The sequence below is a fragment of the Dendrobium catenatum genome, unplaced genomic scaffold (assembly GCF_001605985.2).
Source record: "Dendrobium catenatum unplaced genomic scaffold, ASM160598v2 fragScaff_scaffold_1615, whole genome shotgun sequence".
Taxonomy (NCBI): Eukaryota; Viridiplantae; Streptophyta; class Magnoliopsida; order Asparagales; family Orchidaceae; genus Dendrobium; species Dendrobium catenatum.
In genome coordinates, this window is record NW_021320077.1 from 680,419 (window position 1) to 701,343 (window position 20,925).

The window sequence follows — 20,925 nt, forward strand, 5'->3', positions numbered from 1 at the left end:
CAAAAACTCCACTACAAGTTTCCATCAAATTTATTAAACATTGAACTTTAGCAAACATAACATACCCTAAACATATGTCAATTTTGTTGTAGCGCGTCGACCTAAGGAGCCTAACCTAGCATGCAACACTATAAAGAAAAGTTTACACCCTAACATTTGATTTCTAGGTCAAAAAGAATGGCCTAACCTATGGTTCAAACATAGGTAATGGGAGAGATGCATGAATGCAAAAAAACATACAATTTGAAAGGTGTTGGATACCAATCCAACATCTCCATACGCATCAAAATCCTCTCCAGACCCTCACATAAGAGTCAACTAATGGAAATCACCAAATTTCCATAGCCTTTGCGAAGTAGACAGCCAACAAGAAGGTTTTGGGGGACCAAAAATTAAGTTTCTAGGGACCTAAGGCTTTGAATCGTCAACCACATGCCATTGGTTAGGGAGCCTTAAGGTTTCGCCTAAGTTTCAAAGGTATACCTCTCCCGGTTTGTTCTATCGCTCCTAATTCCTAACCAAGCTGCTGTCCAAGGTCCGCTCCAAGCTCCAAAGTCGCTCCAAGCTCCAATACAAGCTCTAGGGAGCCTTAAGGTTTCGCCTAAGTTTCAAAGGTATACCTCTCCCGGTTTGTTCTATCGCTCCTAATTCCTGACCAAGCTGCTGTCCAAGGTCTGCTCCAAGCTCCAAAGTCGCTCCAAGCTCCAATACAAGCTCCAAAGTCGCTGTCCAAGCCACTCCGGAACTCACCGCTGCTATCCAAGGCACTTTGAAGGCCCCAAATTGCTGTTTGGGAGGTTTAGGAACCTTCTTTTGCTGTTTGGGAGTCTCCAACACCTTCCTTGTCGCCTCGAAGTCATCGGGGTTGAAAGAGGAAGGAAGAAAAGCCACTAACTTCACTGATTCTTTGAGAAAGGAAGTGAATGGGAGTCTCAACCTTTGATTTGCTTCCTTGGAATGAGAAGAAGAGCTCAAATCCTCAATTCCAACTTCTTCTTCACTTAGGAGAGCCACAGATTTACGGCTTTGGCTCGCTAGGAAGAGGACGGCGGGCAGCAGGAAGATAGCCGACACCTCCTGGAGGTTCAGCCGAAGGTGTCACACGCAAGGGAGGGGGGAGAGTCGAGCGATAACCTTGTGCCGAAATCGCCTGTCTCCCGCTCTCTCTTTCGCTAGGTCGGGACGGGCTGCATGAAGAGAAACAGGAGAGCCAAATGCCCTCTGGAGGTTCGGTCGAAGGCCTCGTCGGGGTCGGACGAGAGCTCCGCATGCGAGAGGGAGCGCGAACAGGGGTTTCGGCGCCGAACAGGGCTTCGACGGGACTCTTCCTCTCGTCTCTGCTCTCTGGGTCAGGATGGGCACGAAAGGAAAACAACAGGGAGCCTAATGCCGCTCTCCTTTTGATCTTCCGCTGCTTATGGGACGGAGACGCCCATCCCTACTGGAGCATTCGCCGCAGAATGAGACTTTTGCCGCAGGAGATAAGAGAACTCCGCAATCTCTCTGCTATAGCCACCCGCGGGAATCGAGTTTGATGAGTAACTAACGGCCGCAAAATTTGAAAATCAAGCAAATCTTAGCCGTTGATTTCAATTTCAGATTTGACTATTTTATTTAGCCTAAATCAATCAATTAGGGTTGAAATTGAGCCCAAATTGAACTCGACTCAAACCGATTTGGGTCGATTTGGGTCCGAGCGGGTCCGATCAAATTAATTTTACGAAATTAACCTTGAATAAACGCCGAATTGTGTCGAAATGCATCGAATTTAGCTCGACGACGCTCGACGGGATTTGTTTTAAATTGATTTGATTTTAATTAAATTAAAATTGATTTAATTTAATTAAATTAAGGCTCAATTTAAAGTAATTTTTCCTCGATGATGATCAGTTGAATTGATCGAGCGTGATCGAGCTTTGTTGGGCTCGATCGGGGTCGAGTCGATGCGAAAATATTCGTCAACGCTCCTACAAATGGATCTCCTAAGATAATAACCTTAGGATGACTAGATGAATATCTCTAATCTCTAGGAAAAGGGCCCTGAGGCTCCTTTATTTTATAGTACAATAAACTCTATTACTTGGGTTATTTATACCAGTTCTTCTTCTTCTTCTTACCTAGGCTTAATAGATATATTAGATTCATCAAATACTAAATCGATGGTCTCCCTTACTACTATGGTTCTCCTACTAAAAACTTAATAGACTTTACTTAACATATGAATATCCAAGGAAAACTCCATCATATTTAGGGTCAAATTTTTCTAAGGGATATTTTCCATTTATCAGAATGAACATCATATTGCAAAAAACATGAAGGGGAGAGAGATTGGATGTCTTATCTTTGAGTAATTCAAAGTGTGTATTATTGAGTTTGGATCTGAAATTAACCCTATTAAGAATATAGCAAGCATTATTCACTACATCAACCCAAAAATATCTAGGAAGTGAATAATCAACTAGCATGGCTCTAGTAGCTTCTGTCAGAGTTCTATTCTTATTTTAGCAACCCTATTCTGCTGAGGAGTTCTAGGAGCTAAAAAATATATGTTCTATTTCTAGCTCCTTATAGAATGATTCAAATCTATCATTTTTAAATTTCTCACCATGATCAATATGGATAGTTGAAATTTCGTAATCTAATTTCTTCTAAATCCATGTGGAGAATGCCCTAAATTTCTTAAATGATTCATTCTTACATGATAAAAACTTAACCTAGATAAATCTAGAATAATCATCAACAATCACATATTCATATGTTTTTCCACCTAAGCTAGTAGTACTAACCAGATCAAACAAGTTCAAGTGAAGGATTTATAAAGGTCTACAGGTGGTGATGTTTTTGATTGAATGAAATAAATATTTTTCTAGTTGACAGGCATCACAAAGGTGGTTCTTATAGAATTCTAAATTGGATATGTCTTTAACTAGATCCTTTTGGGTTATCTTTCTAAGTGTTTTCATGCTTGCATAGCACAGTATCCTACGCCATAGCCAAGATTCATGAATAATAGCTTTCAAACATAAAGAATTGGTATATTCAACACAATTCAAGTCAAGCATGTTAACATTATTAATTCTTTTACCTTATAAAACAATATATCCATTTAAATTCATTAAACATATAGTAGATAAAAATTTAATATCAAATTCTTTATCACACAATTAACTGATACTAAGCAAGTTATGTTTTAGACCATCCACTAGTTAAATATTTTCAATAATAAAATTCTTAAAATTTTCAATCATACCTTAGCCTACCACTTCCCTACTGCTATCATCTCCAAGTGTAAATTTTCCTCTTGCCTCGGCCTCCAACGAAATGAATCACTTCATATCTTTGATCATGTATCGTAAGCATCTACTTCCCACGTACCACATGCTCTCAGTAGGTTTTTTATGAGAGCACTCCTCTAATGTCATTCACAGGATAGATTTGAGAACCCAAGTGAGTTTAGATTCTACCTTATGCATAGATGAATGACTTGCATAGATGTTATGTTATGGCTCAAGTGATTTATACCTTCACACTAAATGTGTCCTACATTGTATTATGCAAGTGTGGGCTATGTGAACTAGCATGCCATAAGAATGACACCTAATCCCAAGGATCAAACTAGTATATATTGGGGGTTATGCCTCTTCCTAGGGATATTTAATGCATGTTGTGTCCAAAGTTGTGGCTATGTGTGCATAGGCCTATAAGTGTCTTATTGCAATCCTTTTAACCTTATCTTTAAAGCATTAATTATACTTTTCTCAAATGCCAATTCTAATAAAATGTCATTCCTATTGGTTTCTAAATTATCTATAACTATACTTAATCTATTTATTGCATTGTTTAACTCAATATGGTCAAACTTTAAGGAACCATATGCATTAGTTAAGTCAACATGCTTCTTATTAAATGCATCAAACTCATTGAGTAAAGACATGAGCTCTTTATCAAATGTAGAATGTTCAATCCTTTGAATTATGCTCCTTTTGTAAAGTAGAAAAATTAGAGTTTAAAGTCGTATACATTTAATTTAACTTCTTATATGAATCATGATTTTTTAAAAAATAATAATAAAATTCATCATAGGATAGATAACATACCTCATCTTGATTAGACTGATCAAGATTATAATTAGCCATGAGATAGATTAGTTGCCTCCTCCTCTGCTTCCTATTTTTATGATTTTGAGGCAATGTCAGCCTAAAAAGCCTTATGTGTCATATTCTTTTGTTTCCTAAATTTTGCCTTTCCATCACCCTTCTCCTTACTATGGTGAGTTTTTTAGGTTAGGACAATCAGATCTCACATGCCCTGGCTTCATGTATTCAAAACAGATTGTAACAAATGAAGCTTTAAATTTTTTTACTACTTTTACCTTTACTCATTATTGATGGCGCTTCTGCTTTCTTTTCAGAAAGCTTTTGAACTATCGAGTTAGCAGTGTAATGTCATCACCCTCCTCAGCTATAGAGCAATTAGTGTCCAAGTCATTGGCTTTTAAATCCATAACTTTCTCCTCTCCTGTCACCTGCATCAAGTAACTTTGACTCACGACTTGCTCATAAGCAATGAATGAGCCAGTTAAGTAATTAATGGAATACACATTTGGAGCTTTAGATTCATATATTGCAATAACTTTTGCATTATACACACTAGGTAGATAACATAGGATTTTGTTAATGTTTTCATAATTGGATAGTTCTCGACATAGAACATGCAGGGATGTCACTATCTGAGTGAATCTATTGTACATATCATAAACTGTCTTATTAAGTTTCGTGTGAAATAGTTCATAGTTATGCAACAAAATATTTAACCTAGATCATTTGACCTCACTAGTACCTTCATATGTGAGGCATAGTCACCAAATTTAGCATCTACCAAATAAAATATTTTAACTCAAGAAAAGTAGAATTAAATAAATGTAAAAAAGACTCTTAAAGAACCTTAAACCTATTTTACCAAGCCTTGAGTTGATTACTTTGTGCTGTGTATGTCGGGCCTGATATGCTACTGCACAAGAAAAAATATCCAATAATAAAAATAGTAGGAGATGACATAGAGATAACCCAATAATATTTATTATCATCAAAATCACAACATCTATGTCCGAATTTGCAACACCAATGCTAATAGGACACTAAGACTTAGATGTCTAGACTATTAGAGGTATTGTCTTAAGATAACAAAAGACCTGGAGCTCTAAACTGAGCCTATTTAAATGATTGCCCTGGTTTAAGTTGACTAGAACTTAAACCTAAGGGATGGGTTCTTAGAATAAATTTAAATTCACCCTGAACAATATTGAGGTCTAACCAACTTTAGAAGAATTTCTTCCTAATGGATTTTGATCCATTAGAATATGAACCTAAGCTCGTGTAGACCATTAAGTAGATTCACTAAGCAACTTCAAACGGTTTAAGAAAATAAAATTTGGAGACCTATTACAGCATAATTGAATTTATGACTACTTATCAAGGAAAATAGTCCTAATGTTAGAACTAGGCCAATGTCAATTTAGCAAGGAGCAGAAGTTCTGTTTGTGAGAACCAATGCTTTGTTAATCTTGTACAAAAAAAAAGGTTAACAATAAGAGACTTATATCTCAATGTCACTAAAAAGAACCTCCAATAGATTTATTTTCTCTACCATCCATTAATTCTCATATTAAGAAAATTTATGATCATTTTTCATCCTCTGGACTGATACAATTCAACATTTGATCGTCAAATCACGTATCAATGCACATATAAAAACGTTAAAGATCATCGTGACATAATTTTACAAACATTCACTTATCAAAATCATTAAACGCACTTTAAACTTCATTACCAAATACATGATATACAATCGCTTGAAGCCAATAATGAAGACAATGTAGAAAAATATTTATGACCCATATTAACGAAAGAACAAACAAGCTATGAAACACTTCCATTCTTTATAATTACAGATGAACTTGTAGAATGAACAGCTATGTAATGAATAAGAATCAATCAACTCAATAAAAGATTAAAAGAAAGAGTCCATTATTGAATAGGCAAAACAATAGCAGTAGATTATTAGTATGTGCATCTTTTGTCCATATAATTAATATCACTACTTTTCCATAGAAATAACTTATACTAGTCTCACTAACACAAGAATATTTTACACCTTTTAGAAGACAAAAGATGAAAGAAAACCACTTTATGTAAATAAATGCCAGTTATCAAAAGGGACCTTAATCACCAAGATCATTCAAATAATAATTTTAGCATAGGCTCGGAACAAATAATAAAGGTCATTTACAAAATAAGGGCTCAAGTCGCGGCCTTTTTTTTTTTTTCCTCCACTGAAGCCAAGTAGCACAACTTACTACAAAGCAGCAAGAGGAAACCATCAACAAAAAAAAATGGTGGGGGGAGAAACCAAAGCAGGAGCCACATCATATAGCTTCTTGGTTTCTCCTTTCTAATTTTACAAGCACTACTACAAAGATTGGGAGTAGCTTTCTTACAAAACAAATTGGGAATGCTGGCGCATGTGCTGACCATGTTTCAAAATCAAAGAAACGAACAAGGACAACACTGTTCCAATCGCTGGAGTATATATATATCATGAAGATTTCTCCGAAATACTTCTACATCACAGTGCAATTGCACTTGGATTCTAATTTAGGAGGCCTACCAGTGTCAGCCTTACCAGGCGTTTCAATACTTGAAGTAGAGAGTTCATGAGCATTCACATCATTCTCAGCTTCTTTATGAGGATACTTGGTCTGAGATTCCATTCTCTTTCGTTTGAACTTATGAGATCTTCGCGTTTGGTTATAAGTTACTTTCCAAGGTTCTCTTAGTCCAGTGATGGGCTTTGCTGGGTTTGTCAAGTAAGGATCAGAAGCCTGAGCCTCAAGTAGCAAGTTCAATTCCTTTTCTATCCCAATTGTGGCAGCTTGGTAGGCCAGGTCATGAATAATAGAACTGCAGAACAGTATGGTGTCCGTTGCTTCTTCCAATGTCAAGCTTCTTGACATATGTCCTCTTGGCCGTTCAATTATTATACCTGAATATTCTGTAAGAGGCAGTGTTAGCCAAACAACAGTGCATTTCATTATCAAATTGAAAAATTAATCACAAAAAAATGATTTTGATAACTCAAAACAAAACAAAATATTGCTCAATATACGGGAATCAGCGTCCTGCATTGGATACCCATACCCACACCCACCCATATCCATAGGTAGGTACGGGATGGCCTCATAAGTGGGTATGGGTGGGTGCTCACCATCGGGAGATACAACAATTTACATTGCTAATCACTTAATACCGTATATTACCACAATCCTCACTACACAGTGTGCAACCTTGAACTGCGCTACAACCACGATAAATTTTGATATGCAGCTTGAAAGTTTGCAGTCAAAGCAAAAGGGTAACAAGCCTCCAGGCCATCAATCCGTGTCGGACTGCATTCAAAAAGCGCGAAAAATGGGTGGGTATGGATGGGTACGGATGGGTACGGCATCCCAAAAGACACTGGGTGGGTGTGGGTACCCAACCAAGACCCATGTAGGGCTTTTATGGGAATACCATTGTGGTGTACAAGTCATACAAATATAAACCCCACCCACTTTTACTAATATTTGTAATTTGATGGAAATATAAAATAATTTCACTAAGCAGTTCCCAACTTCTTCCAAAATGTTGTACATGTGTACCAACGAATAATCAAATAATTGTAGGTCTATTATCCTACTATACCCATGAGTTGTGGAAAACTAATGGTCTTCTGTTTTGCAGATGAATTAGTAAATGTGCTGCATTAAGTGGGCTTTAATATTACCCTCCATAACCAGAACTACAGAGATATACAGTCTGGAAGAAAATCATGATGGTTTGGTAAGCTCCTCTCCTAGTTCATTATTAAATATTCATAAAGATTTCACCACGTTAGGAGGCAGATGCATAGGGGATTAGCTTTAATGTTTGAGTCCGATAACACAAATTTTGTCATACAAGATGTATTATGCTGAGCAACCAGGGTGGAAATATGTTGAACTCAAAGACAGAATAAAAAAAATAGAGAAAATCCACATCATACCTGTGAAGCCGGCTGCCCATCCCGATTTTCCACTGAAATCCCGCCGAACTCATACAGAAATCCCGCAGTTTTGTACTTGTTCGGCGTCGTTTGCGATCAGATCCCGTAAATCCCGTGAAACTGTCTCGATCGCACCTCGCCAAGAGTCGATAAATAGCAACCCAAATGAGAGCTTCGGCTCTCTGCTCTTCTCCCACAAACCTCCACACGAAACCTCTGCTTCCTCTCCCGCTCCAACCCGACGCCTCCATCTCCCGATTCCTTCAGTCCAGAGAAGCCGAGAGAGAGAGAGAGAGAGAGAGAGAGAGAGAGAGAGAGAGAGAGAGGAAGAGAGGCCTTCTCCTTCCTCGTTTCTCTGCGAATCAACCCCGACGGAATCTCCCTGAGCTCCGGCCGAACCCGCTCCTCTGTCCGAACTCACCCAACAGTCAATCCTTCCTTGCTCCAGCCGACTCCGCCTCCCTCCTTCCTGTTCGGATCGGAAGTTACGACATTTCGAGCGGAGACAAGAACAGGAGCTCGCTGGCTTGAAGCTTGAAGGTAACTATCTCCCTTTCACGTGCGATCTTCGGCCGAATCCAGTAGTAATTTTAAGTAATTAATTATAATTAATTTTAATTAATTATGATTAACTTTAATTGAAGTTAATATTAATTAATTATGACTAATTATTATATATTTTTTTAAAATTAAGATTAATCAAAATTAATTATTTATAATTAATTATAATAACTTATAATTAATTATAATTGATAAAGCACATACAAGTGCTCTCTTTCTCCCTCGATCCGCACCGACGACCCCGCGTAAGTATAACCTTTCTAAACTCTAAAACTCCGAGATCCCGCTTTCGATGCTTGCAACACGACCAAACGAACACCTATACACGCTTTTCTCTAGCGTGGTAGGAGGAAGTTCGTCGCGGTGTTTTCAACGAAGCGAGTGATCACCTAAAATCCTGTTCTCGACGTGCGTGTCGAGCCGGCAAACCGCCTATACACGCTTTTCTCTAGGATGGGAACCTGGTGCGACACATACGACGAGATTGGGATATTCATAAGTACCCGCTCGCGGGGAAACAACTGTTTTTATTTTGCAACAGGTACCGAAGACCCATACACTCCTTTCTCTGGTGTGGTGGGGACAAAAACTTTATACGGCCGCGGTGTCCTCGAAAGAGGGCACCTACCGTACACGCTTTTCTCTAGCGTGGCAGGAGGCCCAGTTTTCCATAGTTTTCCCCTAAATGGGGGAGACGCCGGGAGGCTGCTGAAATTTCGGGTGAAAACATACTATACTCGGACCTGTTTGAGCTCAAAAGAACGTGAACTGTGGACTTGAATCTGGACTAAAATTCAAAAGATTAATGAATTACAAAACCAAGTGAAATAAAATCAAAATGCGGCCAAAAATCAAAATCAACAAATGAACTTGATTTTGCAAGCATTTGGGACTTGAACTTCCAAGGTGAATTTTGACATTGAATTCAAAACTTGTGGACATCAAACTTGAACAAGACATGGACCCAAGTAAACTTGATTGAACTTATATTAAACTCAAGCATGGACTCTACAAAACAGCAGGGAACTTGATTTAAGCATCCAATGAACTTGAGATTGCAATTTGGCTACACAGACCCGGACTTCGAATGATAAATAAATCAAACTAAAGGAGTATAAATTCTATTCAAAACTTTGAATTAATACAACTTTCTTTCATGTATCAATTGACAAAGTTAAAGGAAGATCTATACAAATCACAAGTCATCCTCAAAAGATGGTAGAAGACTTGTAACATTTCACATGACCATCTACAATCAATCAACAATGGTTGTAGAGAATGTGATGATATGCCGAACTCTTACAAGCATAATTCACTCACAAGACAATCAAAATAAATTTTCCAAGTGACAAAAATTATAAGGCATATGCAATCAATTGCAAAAGATCATCAAAGGTGCAAGTTCATCATGCAAACTACAATCTATTCCCAAGGAAGCTGAAATATTTGTAATGCTAAGATGATCCATACACAAATATGAAAGTGTAGTGATAAATGCATATGCCTATATGTCACTACACAGGCTCGCTATATAAGATGTAGTTTGAGAATAAGCATGAAAGAACTACAGTGTACAATCAAGTATCTACAAGCTACCGTAAAAGACTCATTGTGTAACAAATACAGTGTTCACAAGCAAAATATAAAAGATCTGCAGTGCATACAATCTCTCTCTACTGACATAGATGTATGTACAACGTGCCACCCCTGTGTAGATACATAAAGACTACAGTAAATGCAGTATCCTGTAGTCAACTTCAGTCTAAAGATGAATACATCTATCTCGGACAGTAATGGACGTATTGTAAAGACCAAAATCACAGCAGAATGGATAAATAATACAAGCTCCTACGAGCTTCTACAACGAAAGCAGGAGCTCGTTAGTGCACTACGATCCACCTGCAGAAAGCGAGGAGTAGTGCACGATAGTCTACCTGTAGAAGCAGCAAACCACTGATCCAGAAGCTGCTACAATACGCCACCGGATTTGCAACCTCCGTACAAGCAGACAGAAGGCGTCTACAATTATTTCAAAATACCCCTACACGTGCACTGTAGTTTGTATACACATAGGTACACTAAAAGGGGTAAAAGCAATCATGAAACCCGCATGGGCCCCAGCGAGCGTGTTATTAGTACACACGTGACGTCTAGCATGTAAAAAGGAGTCGACAGGATTTAATTATAAAATGCCCCCAAACCCGCATTGGCTCCGGCGAGCGTGTTATTGGTACACACGTGACGTCTAGGGATGCTGCGCAGGTTGACAAGTGAATTCAAGTTCGAAACCTATCCTTCTATACGGGTCAATAGAAGTCGACAGGGTTCGAACCAACAAACAAATATACGGTTGTAGCGGCCGTCAAATTTGTCTTAATACATTTATATTAGGCCTTCAAGGCCTATAACAAAGAGAATTCACTCTCAAAGGCATAAAGCCTACGAAACCCGATCCTCTGTCGACAGCCAGATAGAGTCGACAAGGTTCAAGCATTAAATGGAAATAACCCCTAACACCCCAATGATGGCCGTGTTGAATGCAAATCTCAACCGAAGGGGTGATTCAAATGCTTTCAAATATCTTCAAAGCTTTACTCAAAATGCCACGAAAATCCACAAAATCCAAAATTTCAGAAATCCCAAAATTCCAAAAATATTTAAAATCTGAAATCTATCCATCAACACTTAAAGCAAAACTCATCCACCCTCCGCAACAATTTGGCGGGGTGGACAAATTGAAAAATACTTCAGCTCGCAAAGAGCTAATGCCTGGTCAAAAATATCACTAGGATCCATTCTCAAACAATCTCCTGTCAGTAAGGACATGGTAAGTGTCCTCTAACCGGCAGTTTTGCCGCCAAATGGCACTGCAGGTTAACGGTTATGACGACCCGGGGCCCTCTGAACTAAGTGGTTTTGCCGCCAAATGGCATCACGAAATATCGGTTATGGCCAGCGCTAATACACTCCTTAATGGCATCAAATCCTTGAGATATGAATCAATAGGATATAATTGACATGACACAAAGCCCTCTATAAGCTAAGGTGGATTCAAATTTGTCCCTTAGACAAATATTCATCCCAAGTCTACAAGGTCTCCTTGGACGAAGCAACCCATGGCTGCCGACAAGGATCCTTCTGTCAGGTTGGGTCAACTACCTCCTCTGACTAGTAAACCAGGGACCACGATGGCCCGGGACGACGGAACCATGGAATCTTGATCGGGTCTATCATCCATTCCCCCACCATCCGCTTTAAGTGCAAGGATGGTGAAGTTTCTATTGTTACATAATATCAAGTTTCCAATGATTCCAAAATTTCCAAACTTTCCAACATAGCCCAAATTCATACACAATTTCCAATCCAAATCTGATGCTCTAGCTAGTATTGCCAGATACCACGTTTTCTCTTATCTGATGTGACGACTATCCTTATCGAAATTCTCCTCTATCGGGAGGGGTAATTTAACTATAGTGGGCTTGCGCCGTATAGAAACCAAAACTTCAGTATAAAGTGTCTCTCGCAAAATGAGGCGAAATCTTTGGGGAGTGTTTATCTACAAACCCATCTGGCCTTCCAAATGTACCTCGGAACTTTAGTTCGGTGAAAAACTCCCTCGCTCAAGGAAAAAAGAAACAATCAGTGCGCGCGGGGAGACCGGCGGACCGAATTTTCGGGAGCCCACAAGAATACCAGTAAGATTTACAGAAGCAATATTAAGGGGACACACCAATTCATGGTTTTGCTAGATAAATACTGCATTTGTGGTTGACTACACGGAAGGATAATGCCCCTCTTGGGCTACAATTCTTCTGCAAGCGTCCCCCAGGTTGGTCTTTGTTTAGATGCAGCTTTTAGTTTTGGCTGAACGGATCGTATTTCTAGTGAAGGGGTTTTTCATTGAATTGATTGTGGAAATGTTTTTGCTGTTTCTTTGAATGTTAGAACAAGTTGGGGAAAGACTTCAAAAGAAATCAAAATAAAAATACTCAAGTTCAATAACACATTTTGATACGCATGACTAGACTTTCAAAATTAAATTAAAAACTATCGAAACTCCAATTTCAACAAATTTATAGTCGAGCTGAACATCTCGACGAGACAAACCTAATGACACCAAAAATAGTCCGATCCAAGCCTGAATGCGCCCAAATCAAGAGCACAAGAGCACAAAACATAATTGGAAGCTTAAAACATAATTGTATGATCAAATGACCCCAAATTCAGCATGCTTATTGTTAACCTCTGTATAATAAGAAAATAATAATAAAATAAAATATACGCATACCTCTGTCGATAAACCGGCTGCCCATCCTGAAATCTTGTCGAAGATCCCGCTGCTACAGTCCAATCCCTCTACGATTCGGCGTCGTTTTGGACAGAGCATGCATATATCTTTTCCCACGCTCTCATTTTCATCGTTAAAAAGGAACAAAACGAAGGGCTTCGGGTTTCTCTTCCTCCCTCCCGATCGCAAGCCTTCCGAAGCACTACCTCAAGCCGACACTTCCACGATAGAAGCAGCAACCCGAGCTCTTCTGTCTGATCCCCCTTGCCTGCTCCGACCAAATTCACCATACCCACCTCCTATCACTGTGACAACCTCCTGCCCTCTACCTAGAGCCGATGCCATATCTCCCACGCCTCATCTAGGCTGACCTTCGTTCTCCTCTACTCTCCCCAATCGAACCCCACGATCTTCCCTAGCCCGACTCTAGCCCCAACCTCATATAGTCGAACCCAAACCCCTCTCTTCTGTAATAGCTGACCGAATCCACAAAGCTAGCCCGATCTCTCAACTCATAAGCCTGATCCCTAGTTTAAACCAAGCTCCATTGAGCTGATTCGCCTCTAGCCATCCCTCTAGCTTACTTAATCTCCTTACCTGACATCCCTTAATTGATTAGGTATATATTAATTTTATTCTGTTTTAGTGTTAATTGCTATTATATATATATATATATATATATATATATATACACACACATATTTATGTGTGTGTGTTTGTGAGAGATAAAAAAAGAAAGAAAAGATTCAAAAAAAAAGAAGAGATAAAAAAGGAGGTTTTATATATTTTTTTCCTTGCCTTCGTCATCGCCCCTGCGCGAATGTATAAATTTCTAAACTCAAATCTCGTCCTCGGCATAAAAAAGAAGAGATAAAAAAGGAGGTTTTATATATTTTTTTCCTTGCCTTCGTCATCGCCCCTGCGCGAATGTATAAATTTCTAAACTCAAATCTCGTCCTCGGCATTCGTGTCGAGACGGCAAACCACCCATACAAGTTTTTCTCTAGCGTGGTGGGAAGGAAACCCGGTGCGACACCTACGACGAGCCGGGTAGGCCCTATACACGCTTTTTGTAGCGTGGTAGGGACAACTTTTAAGCACCCGTATGCGGCTCTGTACCTGTGGGGAAACAACTGTTTTTCTTTTCCAACAGGTATCAAAGACCCATACACGCCTTTCTCTGGTGTGGTGAGGTTGAAGATTTCACGACCGCGGTGTCCAAGGACACCTACCATACACACTTTTCTCTAGCATGGCGGGAGGTCCGATTTTTCGTAGTTTCCCCTAAATAGGAGAGATGCTAGGAGGCTGCCAAAATTTCGGGTGAACATAAGACTGCACTTGGACTTGAATTTAATATAAAGGACTTGTGTAAGACTTGAGTTGGACTCAAGCTGAACTGCACTTGAACTGAACAGTGGAACTTGAACTTGAATTGATTTTGAACTCAAGAAGAACACAAGGAACTCGAGCATGCACTAGACTTGAGCAACAAAACAAAGAACTTGACTCAAACTTGAACTTGAACCAGTAAGCTTGAACATTAACATAATTTGAGCTTGGATAAAAAAATGATGAGGAATAAGAGCTTGATTTGAATAGTGACATCAAAACTCCCAAGGAATGATAAGGAGTTGTCACTTTAATTTGAATGCAAATCCTAATTAAGAAAGATTTGAGTCATTCAAATCTCATGTAAGTAAACAATGACTTGCGGTTGACAATGAAGCTGCAAACACAAATTTCTTACAAGCGATACGAAAGTTATAGAGAATACCACATGATTTCATAGAATGTCTTTGATGGACAATAAAACTTGCATATAGATGACAACAATTGATGAATCAATGTTCATCCCAATCATGCAATTCGTTGATTCGAAATGATTGTGATAGATGTGGGAATTGTGATGAATGAAGAACAAGCACTCAAGAGACATGTAAGCAAGAGAGGATAAAACAAGTTATCTCAGACTATTTTTTGAAGTCGCCTTCAAGAATGGAAGATTCATGATGTGTGCAACTGACCACATATGGATGATAGTAGAAGATCATACAATGAAAAGCTAATAAGCAAAGCTTGGAGATCTAATATCTCTACAAGTCATGATGAGTATGAAAGCCAACGATAATTGTCAAGATCATTGGTAATAATACTGTGGCAAATATATATGTCCATCCCCTACAAGAAGAGAAAATGCTGATGTTTGAAGGCTTAGAAGATGATATATGTTTGCAGCCCCATAGCAACCATGCACTTGCAAATGGGGGGAGAACCATGACAGTAGCAAATTAAAGTTAGTTGCCAAGCGAATAGTTAAGAAACTATCAGAATCTCTATTGGTGGCAAAAGTTATAGAACTCCTGATATGATTCAACACTTATCTATTGAAGCTAGCAATTTGAGAGTTCCCAGAAAGAGTGGAAAGTTTGATAATTTGCTTACATCATGCTTAACCTACAGAGGATATGAGCAAAGTATGATTAATGTATTCGCCGAGTCACTCAAAACATAAAAATAAGCTTTGCTTAAGGTATCAGTAAGAACACAGTCATCCAAGGTTGAAATGATTGATTCTTTATTTAAGCCAACAACAAAAAATGATGATGATGGCATAATTAAAGAGTCACCCACTAATTCCTATACGAGTTCTGGGAAGAGAAAGCTGGATCAAATCATTATGAAGTGAATGAATCTTAGTTCAACAAGGTTCTGAATATTGAGTTGGATAAAATTATTGAGACTTGCAAGTTCCTCAATGAACAATGTTCGCACATCTTACATACCACCCACGAGAAAATACAGAAGGGTACGAAAAATACAAGCTCCTACAAGCCACTGTAGGAGACCTGTGGTACACCTAATCTATTGTCCACAAGCAAACTACAAAGTGATTATGTCAAATGCAAGTGCTTACGAGTTACAGTGGGAAACTCCTCTTGCATACAACAATCTATCTACAAGCATCTACAAATGCAAAGCAGAAGATTCGTTAGTGCACTATAATCCATCAACAAAAAAGAGACAAGTAGTGCACGACAGTTTACATGTACAAGGCAGCAAACAATTCAAGGCAGAAGCTGCTACAACATACCATCGGATCTGCAACGTCCTTTCAAGCGGACAGAAGGCGTTCACAAATATTTCAAAATACTTCTTCATATGCACCGTAGTTTGTATACACAGGTACACAAGGGGTAAGTATAATTACAAAACCCGCATGGGCCCCGGCGAGCGTGTTATAGGTATACACGTGACTTCTAAGGATGTTGCGCGAGTCAACAAGTTTAAACTCAATCCTCCTAAGAAGACAAATAGGAGTCGAAAAGGTTCAACAAACAATTATAAAATGCCCCCAAACACCCACATGGGCCCCGACGAGCGTGTTGTGGGAACGCACGTGACGTCTAGGGATGATGCGCGGGTCAGTAAATAAACCCAAATTCAAGCTCGATCCTTCTATGCAGGTAGATATGAGTCGACGCGGTTCGAAACATTAAATAAATATACATTCGCGAGGCCGACCAGGATATTTTTTTAATACATTCATATTAGGCCTTCAATCAAAAAAATTCACAAACAAATGTACAAAGCCTACGAACCCGATTCTCTGTCAACAACTTGATAGAGTTGACAAAGTTCTTCTACAAAATTCAAATATCTTCAAGTGACCTCAAAGTCACCCCGATGATGGTCTTGTTGAATGTTTATCTCAACCGGATGGGTTAATTTAATCATTTCAAAATGTCATCCCAAAAATCCAAAAAATTCTAAGTATTTAAAATTGAAATCCAACCATAAATCACTTAAAACAAAATCCATTCACCCTCTACAACAATTTATCGAGGTGGACAAATTTGAATATAACTTCAGCTCAGATAGAGCTAATGCCTAGTCGAAAATATCACTAAGATCTATTCTCAAATAATCTCTTGCCAGTAAGGATGTGGTACGTGCCCTCTAACCATCGGTTTTGTCATCAAATGGCACCATAGGATAAATGGTTATGACCTGGGGCCCTCTGAACCGAGTGATTTTGCCGCCAAATGGCACCACGAAATACTGATTATAGCCAGAGCCAATACGCTCTTTAGTGGCATCAAATCCTTAAGATATGAATCAATAGGATATGATCGATAAGGCACAAAGCCCTCTGTTAGCTAAGGTGGATTCAAATTTGTCCCCTTAGATAAATACTCACCCCACGTCTACAAAATCCCCTTGGACGAAGCAACCCATGGCTGCCAACAAGGATCCTTCTGTCAAGTTGGGTCGACTACCACCTCTGACTAAGTAGACCATTTGTTGACCTCATTATTCGAGGTCAATTTTCCCAGAATCGATTCTAGCACCTAGGTCTTTGTAGCCTAGAATAGACATCACCTGTAGGACCTCCCTTAGGTGGATACCTGTAGATGTAGCATTGACTCAACCCAAATCAAATCAAAGCCAATCAAAATTAATAAAGATATAAAGAATAAATTCATGAAATTCAATAATAATCGAACCTAATTTTGATTAAATCAATATTAATCGGAACTCTTTGAGATAAATCTACCCAATATGAGGCTAAATAGACTCAAACCAAATTCAATTTTTAACGTAGGTAGCTTTGATTTACCCAAATCGACTCGATTTGATAACTCGACCTAATTCAAAATCAATATAAATTAAACTTGATATTAAATGGATTTAATTTAATCAAATCAATTATAATCATAATTAAAATAATTAAATAAAATTATTTTAAATCAATCCCTCGTTAAAGATTAGATTAATCTTAACCGCTGATTTTTGAATTAAGAAATGATTTCAAATTTAATCAGCCGACTCAAACCCAACCACCACCACAATCCCTTTTTCCATCTCATTTCGAAAACCGCTCCCTTCCCAGGCTTTCATTCATACAACTTCTCAGCAGTTTACAAAACTGAACCCCAACTCCCCTCTCCCTACAGTTTGCAAAACGATCCAGTCGGCCTCCTCCAGTTCGCGTGAGAAGCCCCAAGGCAGTTCGGCATTGATCCATTCGCTCCTCTCTACAATCCCGAACTCCCTCTCAATCCCATCGCTCCAGTTCGTGAAACCACCCAGTACCGACTCTCCTCCCTGTATTCGCAAGAAGCCTACTCGATCAACTCTCTCTCTCTGGCGACGAACCAAGGCGAAACCAAATCTCCAGCCGTCCCTCACTCTCGCACACTTGTCCCAGCCGACCGAAACCCCCACTGCTCTCATCTCTTCTCAGGCCGGCAAAACCGAGCCTCATCTCTAAAAAATTGCTCCCTCACAATATCTCTCTGGATCACGTAAGAAGCCCAAACAAAACTCCAAGGCCGACCCCCAAATCCCAGTTCGCACAACCTCTCGATCTGCATTTTCGTGTGAGAAACCCCATGACGTCGCCCCTTTTGTTCACAAGAAGCCTTAGGTCTTCGTTTCCTTCCTCTCTCTTTCACTTCTGCTGAGATTTGGACCAGACAGAAGCCGGTCCATTCCACCCCAAGGAGCCCGATCTGTTTTCCCTTACTCTAGCCGCCAACAATCTTCATAATCTTCGGTATATCTTCTACGTCCTCATCTTTTTTTTTTTCCTTTTTCTCTTCAGTTTAACAGATTTTGATGATAGAAATGATATATGAAAATTTATTGCTATCATTTTTGGAAGGAAAAGGAAGTATGCAAAGTTGAAAATAGAGAAATATTTCTTTGTCTTACTTTTTCTTATTGTAAAGAGAATAATTTTCTTATGATTGTTTAACCGGATTCTGCTGGGATTTTTAATGATTCTTCAATATATGAGCTATTAGATTGGAATGCATGTTTATCTCTCATTACCATTAGATGAAAACTAAATGCATTTCTTAAAATTTGTTTTGAAGGAAAAATATAAGAGAATTTGATTAGAATTTATTTTTTTTTCTTTTCTTTTCATTCAAAAGAGGATATTTGAGATAAAAAAATTTGACTAGTTCATTTAGTTATAGCAATTGTAGTATATGTTTGGAAAGGTTTCTTTGATCGAAAAATATCTATTAGAGATGAGAAGATGCATTGCTTTGGGAGATGAAATATTTTGAGAAGTGTATGTTAGAAAATGTATAGGTGGAATAGTGAAATTTTGAAGTGAAAAGTGAGTGTATATGAAAGATTCGAACTTTGAAAAATGTGAGTTTGGAAGGGTAAAATGTATGTTATAATTGCATCAAATTTTATTTTTTAAAGTGAAATGAAAGTGAAAAGTATATGAATAGTGAAGAGAAATGTGTAAAAAATGAAAAAGTGTTTTTTTTTTTTTAAAAGTATAAATGTGAACTTTGAAAAGGTGAGAATTGTATGAATTTTGGAAAAGTAGAAAAGTGTGTGTTTTTGAAAAGTGTGTTTTTTGGAAGGCATATGTGTGTTTGAGTAATGAGATATTTGAAAAATGTGTGTTATAAAATGTTTGGATTTTGAAAGATTGAGATTCATTTGGGTTGAAAGTGGAATTTGTGGATGATTTGAAAAGTGAAAACTTATGTTAAAAAGTGAAAGTGGTTTGTGTTGGAGAGAGGTATATAGAAAAGTTAAGTGTGTGTCTTATGAAAAGTGATGATTTTGACATTATGAAGAAAAGTGTATATTCTGAAAAGTATAAGAGTAATTCTGAAAAGTGGAATGTATTGGGAAGTAAAATGTGTTGAAAGGTGCATCGAATATTGAAATGTTCTGAAAAGAAAGTGTAGAGTGTGATTTTAGGAAGGATGAACTATGCAAGTGTGAGATGAAAAGTGTTTGTTTTGTGAAATTAAGTGTTTTGGAATGATGGAAATTGTGTATGTGAAAAGTAAAGTGTGGGGTGTGTTAGGAAGTATACGAAGCGTGTATTGAAGAAGAAAGTGTATGAACTTGAAAGGTGAAATTAATGTATATTGAAAGGTGCATTGGATATAAAAATGTTTAAAAGTATTTTGATAAAGAAAATCGTAGAGTATAATTTTGGGATAGAAGGAATGTATAAATATGAGGGGTAAAATGTTTGTTTTATAAAAATTGTGGAAGTTTGGAAAATGTAAGTAAACGTTGGGAAGATACAAAGTATACTTCCAAAAGTAAAAGTTTCAGAAAACAAGCACAAAGCCAGTGTCCAAGCCCGAAGAAAGGTACGTCTTTATTTTCAGTAAATTTCAATTATTTTATTATTATTTATTAAAAGTGTTTCTAATCCCTATTTTTCCTGCTTATTTGCATGAACTGCGATGAATGGTACGGGTCGAGGGAACAAAAGGACAATGAGCTAATGACGTCAGTCGCCTCTATCCAGCTGGGTAGAGGTGCTACGGGTTTGTCCTACGGGATAGTGCGGCCATACTCTCTGCATTCGAACCCCCGCGAGCGGTGCTCCTTCGGAGGTCCACACTTTATTTTCAGTAAATTTCAATTATTTTATTTTTAATTATTAAATATATTTTCTAATCACTGTTTTCCCTGTTTTCTTCTCTTTATTGACATGCTACGAGGAAAGATACCGGTTGAGGGAACAAAAGGACAAGGTGCTAATGACGTCAGTCGCCTTTATCCAACCGGATAGAGGTGCTACGGGCGGAACCATCGGGTCATAGCCCCCGGTGACTGTGAGTATTCTAAAACTTAGAAAACCTTTAGGGGCCTCTTGATGTGGTGTGCGCGAACCTTTCCCTTTTAGGTCCTTGTAGTAACTTCAATTTTGTTAGGTTTACTTTTTATTTTATTTTAGATCCCCAAACTTTTTTTACACACGCGCAAAGTCTTAAGGGTTAGTAATAACAAAGATTTTCACCTATATAATATTAGTAACATTTAAGGACAAAAATTAAGGATCGGGTCTTAGAAAACTTAGACTTAGGATGCATGTACACTTTAGGATAGAGACATATAACATAGAAAACTTAGTGATATTCATTTATTATTATTACTATTATTTTATTTTATTTTTATTTATTTATTTAACAAATTAAATTTAATTAACTAAAAATTTT

At 38.2% G+C, this 20,925-nt stretch overlaps 1 protein-coding gene across 2 annotated transcripts in view; it reads right to left on the reverse strand.

The window, feature by feature from the left end:
* Positions 1–6,171: 6,171 nt before the first annotated feature.
* The window catches only part of LOC110094851, a 48,851-nt gene continuing 34,097 nt past the window's right edge, over positions 6,172–20,925 (reverse strand). For both annotated transcript variants that reach the window (XM_020820186.2, XM_028701003.1), the window contains one exon: positions 6,172–7,050. In XM_020820186.2, coding sequence (XP_020675845.1) covers positions 6,620–7,050 — 431 coding nt within the window. In that variant the 3' untranslated portion in view covers positions 6,172–6,619. The remainder of the gene's footprint in view (positions 7,051–20,925) is intronic.